Raw genomic sequence first — 19,311 nt, 5'->3', positions numbered from 1 at the left:
AGCGCTGGTGTTTCTCGCAGAGGTCACGAAACCGCCTCGGGTTATGCCCATTGAATATCCCGAAACGCCATGAACAGAGGAAACTGTAGGGATACAGAGGTTAAAATGGCTTTGATTTTGATTTTACTTTGATTAAACTTCTGTGTGATCGAGCAGAGGTGGTGTAGGGGTGAGACCAGAACAGAAAACCAATAGCATGCACATCCTCACCAGTTAGAAGGGGCAGGGACTTACTCCCCTGGCTTTCCTGCAGCCCCAGCTTTCATCCCGGGGAGGTCGCCGAGGCGCTGGCACAGTTCCTGCAGGAGGGACGGATGTCAGCCCTGATGTGGGAGGTCTGCCAGCAGCAGGCACAGGCTGGCTCTGCTGAGCTGCAGGAGGCCCTGCTCAACAAGATCGTGTGTTTGCCTGATCATGTGAGCAATAAACTCCAGGGGAGAAACCCGCCAGTGTTCTTCCCACAGAACTACTATCCTCTGCTGGGTGGCGCAGTTATCCAGGTGTTGCAGAAGATCTCCGATTCTCTAAGAGGTAAGACTGCAGGAGGACTGTGCTGTCGAGATGGCTTTTCTGAAGAAGTGTTTTGTGCGTGGCCCCCTTTGGCTGGGGCTTGACATACAGTAACGGGTTTTGCAGAGCCTCACGCTCCGTCCTTCAGTCTGAAGTTCTTTGTTCTTAAAAGCATTAAGATACCAGGAATGAGGAAGATGGCTGAGGCCTTTTAGAATCCCACTAAAGGCTGTTAAGTAGTGTCATCTGTTGCCAAAGCTTAACTGTGGTCACTTGGCCTGTGCTGAAGTAATTGTATGAGAGATTTAAACAGCACTGAATGAGCCAGTGGCTTCGCTACCGTTGCGTCAAAGTGGGACTGAAAAGCTACTTCAGTCTTCTGACTCTCACTGTGTGTAAATAACACTGGGTGCGTTTGTGCCTGAATGCATGTGGTGGAGGGAGGAAGAGATGATGCTTGAAGAGAAAGAGTTAATCTGTGTTTTCAGGCTTCAGTGCTTGTAGAAGTGTGTGCACCTCCTGAAGGTTGTTTGGAGGATGCTGGTGATGCTCTTGTTAAGCTTGTGCCTGTTTTATCCCAGGTGGCTTGGACTGCTCAATCTCTTTCGTTTCTCATGTCCTGGGGAAGGTATGCGTCCATGGGAGACAGAGTGAGTAGTTTACAATACTATTTTGGGGAGGGGGAAAGTCTGTTTTACTGTATTTAGTACGGCCGGGTGGCTATGATGACAGTCAACAGAGGGAGTGGGGAGACTGACCAGTTAATACTTTAGGGGCTTTGTTAGTTGGACCGTGCACGCTGTTCTCTGCTTTCCGGGGCTGCTCAACTACATATCTGATAAGATGCTGGTGCTTTTGTCAGCCTGCGTGAATGTGATCTGTTCCCTCAAAAATTGATGAGGTTATTAGCCTTCTCATCCTGCCCTTCGCGGCACATCTATTAAACGCTCTTGTCGTGCTTTTCATCCAGTGGTCTGAAAGTGCCTCCTAAGTACCAGCGTAAATCACTGCCCGTATGTAACAGCCCTCGTGTGAGTAGCCTTCAGTCTGGCTTTGCTTAGGACTTTGAAGCCGCTGAATGCACAAGTAGTTAACAGGGCTGGGAAGGAAGAGGAAAGATTTTCTAGCTGTTTACTGTGATGAGGAATACTTGCAAGTTCCTGGGGCTGCTTAGGGTAGTTCTTACCACAGGAACAATTTAGAACTGCAAACTGTGCATTGTGTTTCTTCAGCTTGTAAGGATTTTGAAATTTGCAGGCTGACCTTGAGTACCGGTTCTGTCCGTCTGGTGTATTGACCTGCTTTCTCTTCCACTTCAGAGGAAATTCTGAGCGTTTTGGTACCCCGCCTAACAGACCTCACCAAGTCAGACTGCATCTGGCAAAGAATATGCTGGCGATTGGTTGAATGCGTGCCAGACCGCTGGATGGAAGCAGTGGTCCTTGGTTTTGTGCAGAGCGCACCCGGGTGAGAACTCTGCTTTCCTCCCTGATCCGGAGCAAAGGCTGGGATTTTTTCACAAATACTTGCAGAATCAGTTTCTGAAAGGTGCTGATTGTGTGTGTGTGTAGGCGGCTTCTTGCAGTGCTATTTCCTGAGAGACTCTAGGGGTAAAGTAGTTGATTCTTCCCTCTCGGGTGGAACCTGCACCATTTCTTAAGGAGCTGCATCATGACATGCAGTGAAAAAGTAAGGGAAAAACATTCTTTGCAGTTACTGACTCACTCGTAAAGTTCAGAGGTGTTTTAGACGCTTTCTTGCAAGTGGCTGCTCACAGAATTTCCTATGATTAGTAGCAGCATGACAGTAATTACGTGGATTCCTAATGTTTTGCTCTTGACCTGTCTTGCTAGGGCAGATACCTTGTCGAGGTTGCTGGGGAACCTGGTAGTGAAAAACAAGAAAGCTCAGTTTGTGGTGACTCAGAAGGTGCTGCTCTTGCAGTATTGCCACACGGTAAGGAATCTGCGCTGAACAGCGGTGCAGTAATGCCTGTTTTTCCCAAGTGCCAGTGTGGGTTTTTTTAGTTGAGTTCCAGGTTGTCTTCCGTAAGATTTAACTCTTCATTCTGAAATTAGCCCTCGGCCTCTCCACATGTACCTGAGCTGTGCAGCCGTTTACTTACATCCCCTCAGCTGAACATAATGAAGAGGGAGTGGTAAACGCTTGCTCTGAAATCATGGGATTCATGTGCTCTCCCAGGGTCAATGGCAATTAACAGAATTACTGTACTCTTTTTCTGGAACCAAATGCTTGTTTGCATGTAATTTTAGTGTTCTCAGGAGCTGGAGACATCTAGTTAATTTAGAATCTGAAAGAAGAGATTGGAGGAGCTATGACCCACCCTCAGGGATAAGAATCAGATTGAAGAGATGAGATGAGGACTGGTTTGTTTGTTTTTCCCTGTGCACCTAAGTTTGTCACAAGGTGTTAGGGAGTGTTCTGTGGCCTGTGATGTTGTGAGAGATGCTCTCTAGACTTTCTGTATTCCATGGTTGCCTGGGACTGTGCTGATCTGGTTTTGATGGTAAAAATACTGTGCTGTATTCCTGTCCTGTTTTTCCATGTATTTCATGAGCAAGTGCATGTGTGGGGGGGTTGTTTTTTAAAATTTGCTTACTTTTCTGTCTCTGAACATTGTCAGACCCTCAGAATGAAAGTTTAACATAGTAAAAATACACGCTTGTCATTGCTGGATGAGAGCTTTGTGCCCAGCTGACGCAAGACGTGTGCTTTTTGTTGCAGACTGCAGTGCTGCAGAACCTCCTTGGCTACCTGGCCCTGGACAGCCTTCGGCGTGCCTTATTGATCAAAGTAAGGTTAAGTGACATTGTTGGTGAGGTGTCTGATGAAGAAATGCTACTCTGTGTGTGTGTGTCTGTGTCTGTGGGGTGTGCAGTTTTGGTACTTCTTTAAGACACTTTTGTTACTGTTGACAAGAGTGAGGGAAGCCCTACCATATCACAAGTAAATAGTGATGTACAAATCAAAGACTTCCTGCACTGCTGGCATTAGTTTTTCATATTTAATTGGTAAATTGTCTTCCAAGTAGCAAAACTAATGAAGCTTGGACTTCGACAGATGTCCCGTGTCCTCCATCCTTCTTGGCTTCCTCTGTCATCCCCTGTTCGTGTGGCAGGGCAGATGGCAGCAAGCGATGAAGTTGTCTTAGAGCTTTCTGTGTACCAAATGGGTGATGCTTCGCAATCTCTTTCATTTACCTTTTCCTCAGTGGGGATGCAGATATTTTCCCTCTCCAAGTCAGCAGTATGATGAAACTTCTAGGAAATTTGTATCTCTGGAAATCTCTACCATTTTGCCAAAAAATTATTTTTTTTTCACCAGTTACATGTTCTATTATTCTAACTATCTGGAAGTACTGGCAGCTATGCAAGATTGGACTAAAACCATATAAAACCATGTAATATCATGCTGGTTTTTGATAGTAATACATGTTGCTCTGCATATAATATTTATCACTTTAAAATGAAAAAAACCCATTATATTCAACAACGTATTAAACAGAGGTAGTGTGGAGCTCTCAGTTGGTCAAACACAGTACATTTAAGGGCCCTGAAGTACAAAGTTAGCTCCGTTTGTGGGGAATGTAAAGTTGCTGGGAAGTGTGAAGACCAAAGGGCCATTGGAATATACAGTGTCCTGCATGAAAGCACGTTTTTGAAATGTGCTTCAAAAAGGAGATTACTTGTGTGTAGGAAAGATCCATTTCAGGCCAGCTTGAGTTCTCTGATGCAGGTGCTGCAAGAACTCTTGGAGACCTGGGGCAGCAGCAGTGCTGTGAAACACTCGCCGCCAGAGCAGCAGCAGTATATTAGCAAGGCCATCCTTATCTGCCTCTCCCACCTGAAGGAGCCTGAAATCGAGAGCTGCAGACAAGGTGAGACAGTGGGAGAAGCAGGGGTCAGGTTTGTTTAATGGAAGGTCTGACTGCGAGCAGAAAAACATCTTGTTTTGATCTATGGGTAAACAAAATTGGTCCATCTTCATCTTGGCAAACAGGGTAGCTTCCTGGAACCTTTTTTTTTTTTTTTTTTTTTTCCTGATATGTTATAATTCCAGGTGCATAGATTTAAATTATAAAATTGGAGAACCATATCTTTGAACTAGCATTCTTACCTGAACCCTTAAGTTTTGTTGCAGGAAAATGGGGATTGACTCTGGGACTGGTTAGAGGAATGGTGTGATCTGCAATTTCTAGGCTTGCTGTTGGAGCATAAGTAAGGCTTCAAAGGGGGCAGAGGAAAGTACACAAAGGGTAAAAAGCTGTTTGGTTAGACTGGCTGTGCATTCCTCTGTGTCATTCTGTTCCCCTCTGTGTGAGGTGAATAGGGGTAGTGAGTTACCAGCAAGGGCCTCCTATCCTGTATTCATACAGCGCGTAGCACATCGGGGTTCTGCTCTGAAATTTCTGTTCCTGTTGCGATAAAACAAATGTCAGTCCAGTGTCTCTGTGTGTGGCTTTTGGGGGGTGAGAAGGTTGACTTACAAGACCTGTTCATCTGTTTCATTCTAGAATTAATTCTGCTTCAGGTGAATAAGTGACCTGTTATTTACCAACAGTACTGTGGTTTTATAATCTGATTTTTATCTGACAGCTGTTTGCAAAGGTGAGCTTTTCTGAGTTGAAGGTCGAGTCCAACAGCAGTAAGCCTGCCTGGTAAAGCTGGTGTCATGGCTTAAGCCCAGTCAGCAACTGAGTACCACACAGCCACTTGCTCACCCTCCTCCCCACCCCCAGTGGGATGGGGGAGAGAATCGAGGGGCAGGGGGGGAAGGAAAACCCATGGGTTGTGATAAAGACAGTTTAATGGGTCAGCAAAGGAAGAGAAAATAACAATAATGATAAAAGGATATACAAACCAAGTGATGCACAGTGCAGTTGCTCGTCACCTGCTGACTGATGCCCAGCCCGTCCCCAAGCAGCAATCACTGGCCCCCAGCCAACTCCCCCCAGTATATACTGGGCATGACATCATACGGTGTGGGATAGCCCTGGGCTCAGCTGGGGTCGGCTGTCCTGGCCGTGCCCCCTCCCAGCTCCCTGTGCCCCTGGCAGAGCAGGGGGAGCTGAAAGGTCCTTGCCTGGTGTAAGCAACAACTAAACCACCAGTGTTACACCAACATTCTTCTCATCCTGAATCCAAACCACAGCACCATGCCCGCTCCGAGGGAGAAAACTGACTCTGTCCCAGCCGAAACCGGGACAGGAGGCAACCGTTGTTCTCTGGGCTGAGAAGTACTGATGTTTTCTGCCTGTTCCAACGTGCCTAGGTGGTGAGGGAAATTTCTCCCTCCATGATGGTTGTACTGGTCAGAATTTGTAGCTTCCTCAAAACGTGGCATTTCACTTAAGTGGCTTTGAAGCACTCTAAAAGCGAGGTAAATATTGACTTGACTTACCATCCTTTTTTGTTTCAGTGAAAACCAAAATATTCCAAATTTAGAATACATTGTAATGTTTTGTTGACTTTATACCCCATGAGAAAGCGTGGGTTTGTTATATTGGTGTTGAAGGGCAATACTGCCATTGCAGAAAGAAGTCACAGTTGCATGGGCATCCATTACTGGGTGGTGACTGACTACAGATGCCCTCTCGGGGAACTGGCATAAAGGTGGATGTTTGTTTCTGTCATTGTTTCATGCATTGTTTGCTTTTTTTCAGAGCTTCTCACAAGCATGATGGAGGGCGTGAAATGCCACTTGGACAGCAATCTGCCACAAGTACGGCGTCTGGGAATGATTGTGGCAGAGAGCATCAGTTCAAAAATAAACACTGATGGGCCTGTCCTGAAGTTTCAGGTGAAGGTTTTAATGAAATGTACGTCTGGTGTGCAGGGCTTAGAGGAAATAAAAGCTTTAAAACAGATGATCCAGGGCATTATAGCAAGTTATGATGCTTATCTGGAAATAAGGAGAGGCAGCAACATTTCCAAAAAGAGAAGGTATCTTTACAAAAACCAATTGTGTAGAAAATAGCCAGGTGGCTGAGAATGACTGTAAGAATGTAATGAGGTGACAAAGTTCGGGTAAACTGATGATAATAAAGGACTGCTAGAGGATTATTGCATTGCATGAGGGAATCGGAATCTGACCCATGGAATTTGAGAGGAAACTTCAAACCTAAACCAGTGGTGAACATTCAGTCTCTGACAAGGTGGGGAGATCTGTTCTGAGCTGAGATTTTCAAGGCTGACATGAAGATATATGCTCTGCTATTTTCAGTGGAGTTTATAAGAATTATGTGATTAAATCACATTAATTATTTAAAACCCTGCATCATCCCTCATGTTGTATTGCCATCTATTAAATGTTCTAAAGATTGTAAATAACATTCAGGCAAGGTCTGGTCAGGTACTACTGTTAATGTAGGGGCAGAGATTACATGTGGCACAGATACAGATACAGGTACAGCATAAATACATCACTGCTCGCAGCACAGCGACTGAAACGGGGGGGTTGTGTGGGTCTGTCTGCTTGTGATGCAGACAGCAGAAGGGTCAGACGTTGAATGCTGGGGATATTTGCAATCAAATAGAGTGCAATAACAGTTACTCTGAATGTCTAGTACGAAGAAGATGACGAAGCAAGAGAATTGAAGTCCCTTCTGGTGCAGACTCCATCATTCTGTGCTGTCCCCGGCCGTCTAGATGATGAGTAAGATGTTGCTAATGTTCATCTCCATGCCATCTTTTTGCCCTTCTTCGTACCTTTTTGAGTTACGCGCCAGAACTGTATATGCTGTTCAAGATATCTTACGTATTAAGCATGATAACGCACCTTATTCTTACAGCGCAGTGAGTTATGTTAAATTCATACTTCAGATGGTAGCATGTATTGAAATTGCTTGTTTGATAGCTGCATGTGATGAAACCATGCTGCAGTTTCTAGGGGTCTTATGTGCCCCTGGGTAGAATCAAATGGGCCTTTCTCTTTGCGTCTGGGAAATCTGGCATTTGGGCCATGTGCTCCCAGCCCGTTTGCCCGTGACAAAAATCTAGTATATCTTGTCAGTCTAAAGAGTGGTTCTTTGGTGCTCTTAACTGCCAAGGCATCTGCTGAGCCTTTTTGAAGCACTTGAATTTTATCAGATGATGAACAGAGCACTTCATTTTATTAGCAATGAAGCTGTCCAGCACTCCAGTGAAATACAGACAATTTATTGCTCCCGTTTTAGGGGCATAATCAGCATAGACCACTGTTTGAGACAGCATTTGAGAAGCAGAGAGGTGAAAGGACAATGCCAGAGTCCACAGAAGTAGGTAGAGAGACAGAAAAAAATTTCCTCATCGTTGTATTCATCCCACTAGCAATGGTGAAAGATGTTTCTTCACCATTTGTTCAGCTTCATTCACAGCTTCAAATATGGTGCGGGCCAGTGTGATCCACTTACCACAGATGAGTCTTTCCTTAGCGGTCCTAGGTACAAGCTAGTGCAGGGGGAACGCAGCAAATGAGCTAGCTTAATTTTTGTTATCCATTGCTCTTCTGTTCTCTTCTCCCCTCACCCCGTGCTCCTTCCCAGGACTTAGTTCCTTGTGTCGGCCAAGCTAGGTGGGAGGCTGCAGCAGAAATTATCTGCCATTCTGTTTAGGCAGCAAGGGTTGGTGGTTGCCATCAGTATTGGAGAGTAACAAGAAATCCCATACAGCAGCCCCTGCGACGCCAGATGAGGAGTCGGATGCTGAGCTTGACAGGTATGGGGCCAGAAACTGATAGGAAATGGAAAACAAACAACAGGTTCTTAAGAGCAGACGTGGGGAGAAGGGCGCTATCAGTAGCTGGGTTTCTTGGCAAATCTTGTGCTTTCTGACCTTGTTCAGCTGAGTGGTATGTAGCAGAGTAGAACTTCGTGTAGGAAATTGCATGCAAGTATATTAGTCAGTAATTTCAGCAAAGCCCACTTCGTGTACAACCATTGTATTTATTCCATTTGACTAAGACACGTGTTTCCTGGAATTATGGATATATCTTCCCATTTTAATAGTGGGCCTGCTTTATTCTGTCACTTCAGCAATACATAAAGAAATCTCAAGGATCAGCTTCTAGTCTTTGGGTCCCCTGACTCCCTCCTGCACTTGACCGGGCGATCAGTTCCAGCTCTGGTCACAGAACTGCCCTCTCACTGAGCTCCAGAGTAATTCACAGAACTTGCTAAGGACCCCCGTCAGGCCAGGCTTCAGCAGCGCTGCTGGGTGATGCCAGAGTGCTGTGTTACGACAGCGTATGTGCCGGTTCTTCCCTTTTTGTGGGGATAGCTGGAAGAATGTCTATATCTCATAGGCTAACTCCTGCCTTTATTTCTTTTACAGTGATGATGACCTCATCCCCTATGACATGTCAGAGGATAAAGAACTAAAGACTAAGGCTCCTGTGTATATCCGAGACTGTATTGAAGGTAGATTTTGGTCTGAGTCTTTATCTGTTTCTTACTGGTTTGGGGAGAGCGATCCTCTGTGTAGGTTTCTTTTTTTCTGAGCTAATTTGAAGAAACTGTAGGATTTCAGTAATCTGGGCTCAAGTGTTGAACTGTACTTTCTGAGCAATTTCAATTCAGTTCATAATGCCGGTCACGCGCTGGGTCAGCGCATCTGCCTGTAATGAGACAAACTTGGCAGAAGAAAGTTGGGGGTATATACCCAAGTGCAATCGTTCTGTTAATAGCTTTTTTTGTCTGTTGATTACCTTCAGTCCTGACAGGATCTGAAGACGTGGACAAATGGGAAGCTACGATCAAGGCTCTTGAGAGCTTGGTTCGAAAGAATCCAGCAGCCACAAGAGAGGTGAAGTAGCATGAGCTAAGTTACCAGTGGGCTGTAATACAGGATTATCCCTTTGCCCTCGTGAGGAGACAAAGCATGCTGACGGAGCCGCAGGCCAGCCTAACGTGTACCTGAAGTTAAACTTTTCAGCTTGGGAAGGGTCATAGAAAGAAATAGTTGCTTTGGAGTTTGCTCAGTGTTTTGAGAAATCTGTCCTGATGGCATTTAGCTTAATGCATTTTCTCTCCCCGCTACGTAGTGGACAATTTGCTTATATTCCATACCCTTTGCTTAAACATTAGAAACAGTGTGTAAATCCTGTAAGGAAGAAAACACCTACAGGGATTTGATTCCTTTTTTCATATTTTGAGCAGGTTAGTGTGGAGCTGGCAAAGATATTGCTGCATCTGGAGGAGAAGACCTGTATTGAAGGCTTTGTGGAGCTCCGTCAGAGAGCTCAAGTAGCTGTTCTAACCACAGATCCGATACCGGTGAGTCTCTCTTTCTGCTTTCCTTTTTCCAGCTGAGGCACAGGCAAAAATGTAGGCAGCTGAAGCCTCTTCTAGCTTGATAGAAACAGCTATCCCAGTGTGGCAGAACAGCTAGTTCATGTCTGACCGCATTTACGCAGAGATGGCCTGTGCACTGAAGAATCTGCAATGGATGGCTGAAACAGCAGGAAAGAGAAAACTGTCAGAGCTGTAACGGGCTGGAGGATCTGTTTGGAGGCTGTTAGCATGAGTATGACAAGGCAAATTAGATATGGACTTGTTGCATTGAAGGGAAGATTGTTTCACATAGAGGGAAACTGAGGCACGAAGGGCTTCTCTAGAAGAAGACTTGACTGGGGACCTTTAAAGATCATCTACTTCCACCTCTCCCTGCCGTGGGCAACGACATCTTGCCCTGGATGAGGTTGCTCAAAGCCCTGTCCAACCTGACCTTGAACACCTCCTATCATGGGCCATCCACAACTTCGCTGGGCAACCTGTTCCAGTGTCTCACCACCCAGAGTAAAGAATTCCTTCCTTATGTCCAATCTAGATCTGTCCTCTGTCAGTTTAAAACCTATATGCCTTGTCCTATCAGTACAGGCCCTGGTAAAAAGTCTCTCTCCATTGTTCTTATAAGCCCCCTTTAAGTATTGAAAGGCCGCAGCAAGGTCTCCTTCAAAGTGCCAAAGCTGCCATGGCAGTTTGGGTACCTCTGTGCAGAAGGGAGCGAAGAATGGCAAAGTCACGTTTGTCATTCACTTCCTTTGGGAGAATCTAGAAGTGGAAGTGTCTGAATTGCCCCTGTTTGCACAGCGTGTCTCTTCCCTTCTCTTGGAGGCTTGTTGTTAACTGACAGGAAGCAGGACTTCCCCTGAAATTGAGTGCTTCTAGAAATTAGTGGGAAGGCTGTGTCCAGCCTGGGTTTGTGTTCACTGTGTCTTGATTTTTCTGTACAGGTAGCGAAGTACTTGACCTCCCAGTTCTACTCTCTGAACTACAGTCTTCGTCAGCGCATGGACATTCTTGATGTGAGTGCTCTTCTCTTCAGTTCCCACTTCCCTTGTGTCTTTGTTGCCCCAGTGCTATTTCCCTGAGATGTAGTGGGCTTACCCCTCATTCCTCGTAGGAGGAGGCAGAGGCGTGGGAATCTCTTGTGTTAGCCTTTGTGCCGGGCATTCCCCTCGTTTGTGACCCTGCTACACTCCAATTACACAGCGATCCTTCCCCACAGAACGCAAACACGTGATGGCCATTTGCCTAGGAGAAGCCACTGCTTCCTAACAGTCACCAGCCTGTTGTATTTTCACCATCTGAAGGACAGCAATCTGCCTGTGACTCCTCCTACATCGTTTCACTGACTGAAGAAGGAGCCACTGTTCTGTTTCAGGGCTGAGCGACCAAGCGCTTGGTCAGTCCCCCAGTGCCAGCTGGTTGGTTGGGGTCAGTTCTTCATTCTAAACCTGTTGTGCCTTTCTGCCTCGCTGGTCCTATTGGTTTGGGTGCGGGTAACTCTGTTGTTGTTACCTAGCACAGGGATTAGCCCTTTTCAACAGAACCTCCCTCTTTTTCATCTAGGTATTGGTTTTGGCAGCTCAGGAACTGTCCTATCCCAAATCCCATGGGAAGACCAAGCATTCTGGTGCCCCAAACCCTCGTATCCAGCTCCTTCCTGGGAGTGACAGCTCTAAGGACTGGAGAAGAATTGTTGATGAGAGGATCAAAAGCAAGACTCGGAGATTTGCTACGGTGAGGCCAGGGCAGAAACAAACTAATGTCAGATGTACCCTATTTGGACACTAGGATTTGCTGTAGTTCTGTCCGGAAAGAGCAAAATACCTGTGAAATTGGGCCCAATCCAAAGGAAAGAATGTGTAACTCCAAATATAAATTTATCTTAATATCTGGCTGAGCCTTTTGGTGCAGAGTACCAGCTCCTGTAGTTCTCTCCCAGCAGGGAGAGGAAAATAAACCTTGAACTCTTGCCTTGCATCGAGGGATAGTTGGTGCTGTTCTGAGCTTGTCTGGCCGCTGCAGGGAGCTGTGACTGCACCTCGTGGAGCCCAGGCTAGCTGCCTCTGGACTGGACTATCTCAGCCTTCCTATTTTTCAGGGAGATAAACTGATGCCAGTTTCCTAGTTCCCAGAATTCCCCTGTGGTTCATCCTCGGGAATTTGCTTTCCAAAACTCCTTTACCCCATGCATGTTTTTGTTTCTTACACACAACCCAGCAGTGCTGAGGTACATTGCAATGAAACACTTAGATGTGTGAGAGGATCTGAAGTGGGAAGCGAGCCATCCAGTCTGGCAACTAGAAGCCACAGGCGTGCAAGCAAGCAGTGGCTGACAATGGGATGGCTGCAGAGGACCTGTAGTCTTGACAGTGTCCATGAAGTGGATGAGTCGGATGCTGCATCTTGTGTCCTGACTTCTTTTTCTCTTGGACAGGGTCAGTCTCAAGTGGAAATGGCTTCTGGCCCAAATGAGTTCAATTCTGTTGCTGGGCACTTCTTTTTCCCGTTGATTCAGCACTTTGACAGGTGAGTGTGAACGCCTTGGCTGTGGGCCTGGCAGCTGCCAGAGTGCACCTTGCTGCTTGTCCTGCGTGCCTCAGAGCAGCGGGCTAAAGCCCAGAGGCTGTGTGGGGCTCCAGTGATGCCACACTGATGCCTGGCTCATGCCTAAAGCTGAGGGAGGAGGGGTTTGGACTTACCCTATGGAGTCGTGTTGGGAGGGAGTATGTAAGGCCCTGCAGAAGTGAAGATACTTCATGAAGAAGCTGTCAGCAGGTAGACAGGTGGGTGATTTTGGCCATACCAAAGCGGTTGTCTTGGCTGACCTCCACCTTGGGAGGTTCACACAAAACCGTGGCACTCAAGACTGCGGTCTTTAATCAAAGTTAACTCTGGCTCAGGTTTGGGCCCGTCACCTGGACTGGTCCTTGTGCCTGCGTTACAGGACACACGACGCAGTTGCTTCTCAATCACTTAAGTCTTTGCTTGCTTAAGGACGGCTGAGTAATTGATTCCCTGAGAACCAAGAGTCGTGTAATACCAGTCTTGAGCGCTCGTTTCTGGTCTGGCAGTGGTGCTAGCTTTTCCATGCAGGTCTTTCTGAGTAAAGCCTGCGGTAGAACAATGATATCTGCTGTAAGAGCAGAGATGAGAGCAAACAGTTGTGGCCTGTGTTAAATTGGGAATGACCGTGTAATGGGTGTTGTAGGGGACAGTTTGCCCTGCGTAACCACCCTGACTGTTCCAAAGATGCACTGATCAGCCCTCTCGCTGCTACAGGACCGTGTGTCTTGCACTTGCAGGCCTTTGACAACATTTGATCTCCTGGGGGAAGATCACTTTGTCCTTGGAAGACTGGTCCACACTTTAGCAATCCTGATGCACTTGGCTGTCAACACTGTGGTAAGAAAGGCTGCCTGAGCTTGCAGAGGGCAGGGGCGTGTTCTGGCCTAGGAGCTCGGGGCGCCTTCCCAAGCAGCAGTGTGCTCTGGGGCCTGCGGCACTTAGCCTGGCAGCGCGTTTGAGTGGCACGTGCTGAGAAGTGAAAAGGGATGGGGAAAAATGGCCAGAAAAGGGACATGCGCTTCAAGACACCCCTGCGCTACCTTTTGCTTCTGGTACAAACACTGTCAACTTCTGTGGAAGGTTGGGCACATCGTTTCACATTACTGCCTAAGTTTCCTCATCTGTAAAGCAAAGTTAACCCCTGATCTTCACAACAGGGTGTCTGGAGGGCCAGTTCTATCGGGTGGCATGAATGGGACGGTATTCAGTATTCCTGTCATCCTCTTTTGCAGGCAGTTACTGCAATGGGAAAGGCGCTGCTGGAGTTCGTCTGGGCTCTGCGTTTCCACACTGACTCGTGAGTTGTAGTTGTTTGCTTTCATTTTTAAAGATCAGTTGCAAGCCAGTCTCCAGCCATGGTTTGTCTTTGGGCAAGCCTAGCACCTGATCGAGGCTGTCAATGACTTAATGCATTAACTACGCTCTCCTCCAGCCTTGTGTTCTAATGCCCGAGTAGTGCAGGAATATGTAACAAAGGCATTGCTTTAATGTCAGACCAATGTGAGCTTGGCTAGTGCTTCTAGTGTGGGGGTGCAGTCATTACCTAGAGCAAGCACGACAAATTTAGTGATCAACGATCCACGTGACAGTTTCATCTGCATTTACTCAGGGAGCTCAGAAAACTCAGATTCAATTCCAGCATTCAACCCTGGAAAGAAATTGAGACTTGTAGCCAAAATACTGCAACCATCTAATTTCTCTTTGATCTCAGACTTGTCTGGGACTCTCAATTATGCTAGACCCCCCGGCACCACAGCATGGCAGGGACTCTGTATGTGGGCACTCTGCCGGCTGGTGCAAAATTACACCCGTAATCAGTAGGAATATGGAAAAAGGCCTCATCATCACAAACACTTGAAACTGGAGAACCCCTGCGGTGAGGAAATCAAGGTAGAGCACAAAGCTGCAGGCTCTAACCAGTTCAGTCTTTCTCCAACAGGTATGTGCGCCAGGGCCTTTTGTCCTGTATCTCCTCCATGCTTCTCAGCGTCCCTTCAGAGCGTCTTCTGCAAGACATGACCGACGAGCTTTTGGAGACTCAGTCCTGGCTGGGAGGTAAGATGTGGTGGTGTCGCTGGTGTTCATCTGGTTAGTGGTGCAGCAGCTCTTTAATTGTGGTGGTAGCAGTAACGTCCCAGTGTTGTGCACCAAAGCTTTGCATGAGAAGCCTATTTACTGCTTGCTTGTAGGTCTAGGGCAAATGCAGCCCACCCTGTGTGCTGTACAGACACACTGCTGAGGTAGCTAAAGCGTAAGCCGAGAGCTGTGTATGGCGTTTCAGAGTGTGACTGCCCTCACCTTACAGGCCAACCAAAAGAATTCCAAAATGCGCCCCCTTTCTCTAAGCATCCAACCACCCACCTCGTGAAGCTGCCTCATGGGGCCGAAAACTTTACTTTTCCTGTGACATGGTGTGCTCTGAGGCCTCTGCCTGGCTCTGCAGTTAACACTGCTATGACCAAGCAAAGCCTTCCCAGGAACATTATAAATGTATTTATTTTCAGCGTGAGGGGCTGCACAATCTGTTTTTATTGAACTGTAAAGCCTTCCCAGGAACATTATAAATGTATTTATATTTTCAGCGTGAGGGGCTGCACAATATCTGTTTTTATTGAACTGGTTTTGGGAGGATGAGGCCGACAGAGCCAGTAGCATCTTTTCATGCCTGTAGGCAGTGTAACAGCCACCTCTGTGTAGGTCGTGCTTTTGCATGGAAATTGCATGGTCGATCTGGGTGGGAATGCCAGCAGGGTAAGATCACGGTTGTGTGTAGAGAAGAGAAGGGGAAATTATTGTTGTAGCAGCTGTTCGGAACTCTTAAAGAACACAACTCATCTCCGCATCTGGTCAGATGAGACTCGAGTGCCATTTAAAAGGTCTTCTAGAGCTGCTTCCTGAAACACAACAGCTTCTTGAGCTATGCCGTTGCTACGTGTGGTAAGAAAGAGGGCTGGGAAAATGGTGATCCCAGGGAGGCACTGGGCTCCTCCTGGCTGCGCCAGCAGGTGAAGTAGGTCACTGGAGACCTTTTGTCACTGAGGCATGGTTGTGAGCTCGCAACTTGCCATTGCATCATGACTCTTCCAGACAGGATCTGCACGTGGTGTCATGTATTAGATCTGCTGTAGCATGCAAACCTTCTACCACCGTGCCTAGTGGCCAGGAGAAGTCACCTCTTTGTGTTCCAGCTTAAAGCATCTACATCTCTCCTGCTATGGCTACAGCACAATGAGGAATGGCAGGCTGCAAGATGTTACCCATGAAGCACAAACGTGCTCCAGTTGTGCAGATGGCTGTGGTAGAATGACTGTTCCTGCCCTTCAGCCTTTGGGCCGTAACTGGGACTGTTCCTGGGCAGGAAGTGCTCACAGTGTGGTGTAAGATGCTGTCACTGTCACGCTTTGGGACACTTCAGCTGGGGAGAGAGGCTGGGATCCACCGTGTACCTGTCTGTCATTGCCCTTAATGCCAGGCTGGACCTATTGCTGAGTAGCCTGATCTTTCCCGGGGGAGGGAGGGAATACCTAAACATTTCTAGGAAACAGTTCCTTTGAGTCCTCAGCAGCTGTCTTTGAGGGAATTCCCCACCCCTTGCCAGTGCTGTAGAGCTAAGTCATAGGTAAGTCTGTTTTATGTAAGGCCCTGACTGATGCTCTGGTGCCCCATGCCTCCCTTTCAGTGGCAGCAGGTCACAGTCCATGGTCAGTGCCAACATCAGCCTCTCCGCTTTTGAGCGTGTACTGATCTGTCTGGAAACCGCCCCCTTTTGCCTTCTGTAGCGGGAGTATGGCAACGCCATCGTGAAGCTCTCCCTGAGGTTATAAATAGCCCTGCTCCATCTGCGTGAGTCATGTATTTGGGCTGACAGCGCTGGGCTCTGAGCACACTTGTGCGTACAGGATATCCTTACACAGACGCGCTGCGCGGCCAGGCCCCCCTGCTCAGACATCCTGCGTGCATCCTGGCTTTTACTTTGCAGGCCCACGAAGGGCCCCTGCAATAACAGCTGCTGGGCACAGCTTCGTGCCCTCCCTTACGCGCTGCACGGTGTGACAGCACCCCCAGTTTGGCAGAACACTAAGCTCCTGGAGAGTGTCTTGACACCTGGGGCCTGCCTCAGCCCCCATTTGAGGGGCAGCGTGACCACAGATTTGTGTCGATTACAGGAATTTTGGCAGACTGGAGACTTTAGGTTTTTGAGTAAGTGGATTTCTAACTGCAGCCTGCATTCATGCTAGCAGAGCAGCTGTGGAACGGGTACGTGTAGCTCAAGGGCACAAGGATAAACTCTGGCAGGGAGGGTACCCCATGGGATGCAGGGTCAGAGAGGCTCTGTAGCGTTTCTGCTACACAAATGGCCTGAGCGTTATCACTCGTGGCAGGCAGGGCTCAGCTAAACTCACGCTGCCTAGGACGATCAGGGTTGCACAGCTTTGCCATCTGATGCAGTTCCTGCAAGTGCTGATGTCCAGCCCCGCCTGAGCCGCGTTTGCTGCTGTGGTTTGTGCTGGTCAGTGGAACGGCAGAGCAGTCGGACATGACGGGCAGTTTTTCCCACTTTCCAACTAACAGTGGCTGCTTCTTTTACAGATGTGGTGGAGAAAGATCCCGATGGGGACTGCAGGAGGCTGGCCTTGCAGACCTTGCTGCTAATGGAGAACCTGAAAAAGAAACTCAAAACTGTCCCTTCCTAACTGAAGGGTAAAAGAAATGACCTCTACCTCGTACTCTTGCCAGCTGGACGCGTGTAGGCACTGCTGGGGCCTCTTCAGCAGTCACCTGGCTGGAGAAGAGGAAGAAGGGGGAAGGGTGCAGAGCTGTAAGCCAGCGAACCTGACTTGACATCTGGACTTTGTAGTGGAGGCCAATTTAGTGAGCTATTGCTATCCGGTACGGCGTGTACAGATGCAGGAAGGTAGGCTAGCGCTGCCATCCTCCCCACACCCCCAGCCCCCACCCCCAGCTATTTATAACCTTGGCAGGTTTGAGTGCTTTGCTAAAAATACAGGGACGATCTCATAGCAGACTTCTTGTCAGAAAAACAGGAGAGCTGGAGAGGGCCACATCCCTCCCAGGGCCAAGCCGATGACATGCCCGTAGCAAAGGCTCCCGTGCCTTCTAGCAGTCAGCCTCGGGCACGATAGGCGTTAGTCTGCTGTTTGAGGGGTGGCCTGGTGTCAGGAATGACACCGCTAGCGAGGCACAAGGACTGAACAGCTACGCTGACAGTCTGAAAACGCGGCAAACCATAAAGGCCTGAGCTAGGGCCATGCTCTGGCTAGGAAGGAACAAGGCAGGAATCCTTTCTGTATGATCACAGTACAGAAATAAGTTTCTACTGAAGGGTAACTAATGTCCAGACTTTGACCTTCAAATCTCCTCCCACCCTTCTTCCCTGAATGCATGCAATTAAAAAACTTCACATTCACCCCAAGTTTTGAAGCGTCACAGTACAGGAAAAAGGAAAAAAATCGCTCTGAGCAGAAGGGCTGGGTGGTGTGGAATGTACGAGGGTGACCCCTTTGTGGGGCAGGGCGTAAAGGCGAGCAAAACCTTGGTTGCTTATGTTGAGGTTCTGCTCATGGTCCTGCTTGTGCCAGGGAAGAAATCTACATCCTAAAATCTGAGTAGTACAGAGTAGCTTGACATAACCGTGGTGGCTGGAAAAGAAGCTTCACTGGCTCCAAGTGACCCAGCCTGAGCAGGGGGGCTTGGACCCGACGCCCTCCAGAGGTGCCTTCCAGCCCCAACCATTCTGTGCCTCCAGGGCTTAGGCCAGACGGTTGTAAATGTCAGCTCTGGCCTGCACGACTCTGTGCTGCATTAAACACAAAAGCATTGAGTTGGGGGACATCTGCCTTCATTCCGCAGTAGGGGAGCGGTTTGATTTTACCCAAGCTCCTACCCCGATGGGGCAGGGGTTGTTTGCAGCAGCTCTGACTCCTGGGGAATGACAGACAAGTTAGTGAGCACCTTAGCAGGCCAAAGCTGTAGTTAAAAATTTTGTCACCTCACAAGTTTCCACCTCCGTTACTCAGCTCTTTCCTGTTCTTGGAAAAAGGCCTGACATTACAGTGTGCAGTTCTTGTTGGGCTTTTCCCCACTCAAATTTATTAAACTACTAACCCCAGCTTTGTTACAGGACTTACATGTGACACTGTAGATGCCTACAATACTGCTGCTTGTACAGTCAAGCAGGAAAAATAAATTTCTTGGTAATACCCCAAAAGCCTTGCCACAGCAGTGTGGTGACTCATAAGTGACCCCTGCTGAGGACAGAATAAACGACCTAGCATTAAAGTCCGCTTGGCGTGTGGTAAGTCTGAGTTGTCAGGGGTCCTCCGCTTCGTCAGCCACTTCTTCTTCCACCTCCTTGTTCTCCACACTGCTGTGGCACGTTTGCTCTGGAACCAGGGTGCGGCTTACAGGAATACCTGCTCCTTGGTGAACTGCCTCGATGGTCTGCTGAGACACGTAGTAGGTCAGGGTCATGGGTGGCACTCTCTTCTGCATCTCTTCCAGATAGCGGTAAGCCTGGAGCAATGCACAGAGATCACTGCTGGGGGGGGGTACTGCTTATATGGGTCCCAGCAAAATGGTGAAAAGCATCCACCCCTACCGCGGGGCTGAGCTCTCGCCAGCGTTGAAGGGTGCTAACGCTCAGCCAGGAGTCACAGACTTTGCTAACACAGCATCATAGAATCACTCAGGTGGGAGCAGATCCTTAAGATCATTGAGTCCAACCGTTAACCCAACCCTGCCACTCCACCACTAAACCAGCACCTCGTCTGCCCAGCTTCTAAATATCCTCCGGGATGGGGACTCGACCCCTTCCCTGGGCAGCCCCTTCCAGCCCCTGACAGCCCCAAGGGGAAGGAATTGTTCCCCATGGCCAACCTCGCCCTGCCCTGGCACAACTTGAGGCCGGTGCCCCTCGTCCCATCGCCCCT

General features: G+C 48.2%; 2 protein-coding genes across 2 annotated transcripts in view; one reads left to right on the top strand and one right to left on the bottom strand.

Moving 5' to 3' along the window:
• Nucleotides 1-17: 17 nt before the first annotated feature.
• TELO2 (telomere maintenance 2) lies at nt 18-18,522 on the top strand. The gene is made up of 19 exons (XM_035889341.1): nt 18-531; nt 1,092-1,160; nt 1,830-1,977; nt 2,364-2,466; nt 3,256-3,324; nt 4,267-4,408; nt 6,194-6,330; nt 7,097-7,185; nt 8,097-8,225; nt 8,841-8,926; nt 9,220-9,311; nt 9,665-9,781; nt 10,741-10,812; nt 11,360-11,530; nt 12,231-12,322; nt 13,099-13,198; nt 13,594-13,658; nt 14,301-14,416; nt 16,952-18,522. The coding sequence occupies exons 1-19, from the start codon at nt 315-317 to the stop codon at nt 17,053-17,055; spliced, it is 2,118 nt and encodes a 705-aa protein (XP_035745234.1). The 5' UTR covers nt 18-314; the 3' UTR covers nt 17,056-18,522.
• Nucleotide 18,523: 1 nt separating this feature from the next.
• Nucleotides 18,524-19,311, bottom strand: part of IFT140 (intraflagellar transport 140) — a 78,920-nt gene continuing 78,132 nt past the window's right edge. The window contains exon 29 of the mRNA XM_009649619.2: nt 18,524-18,895. Within this exon, the coding sequence (XP_009647914.2) occupies nt 18,692-18,895 (204 nt within the window). The 3' untranslated portion in view covers nt 18,524-18,691. The remainder of the gene's footprint in view (nt 18,896-19,311) is intronic.

The sequence above is a fragment of the Egretta garzetta genome, unplaced genomic scaffold (genome assembly GCF_000687185.1).
Source record: "Egretta garzetta isolate BGI_Z169 unplaced genomic scaffold, ASM68718v1 scaffold452, whole genome shotgun sequence".
Classification (NCBI taxonomy): domain Eukaryota; kingdom Metazoa; phylum Chordata; class Aves; order Pelecaniformes; family Ardeidae; genus Egretta; species Egretta garzetta.
Note: the sequence above shows the minus strand (reverse complement) of the source record. Positions and strands in the feature narration are given on the sequence as shown.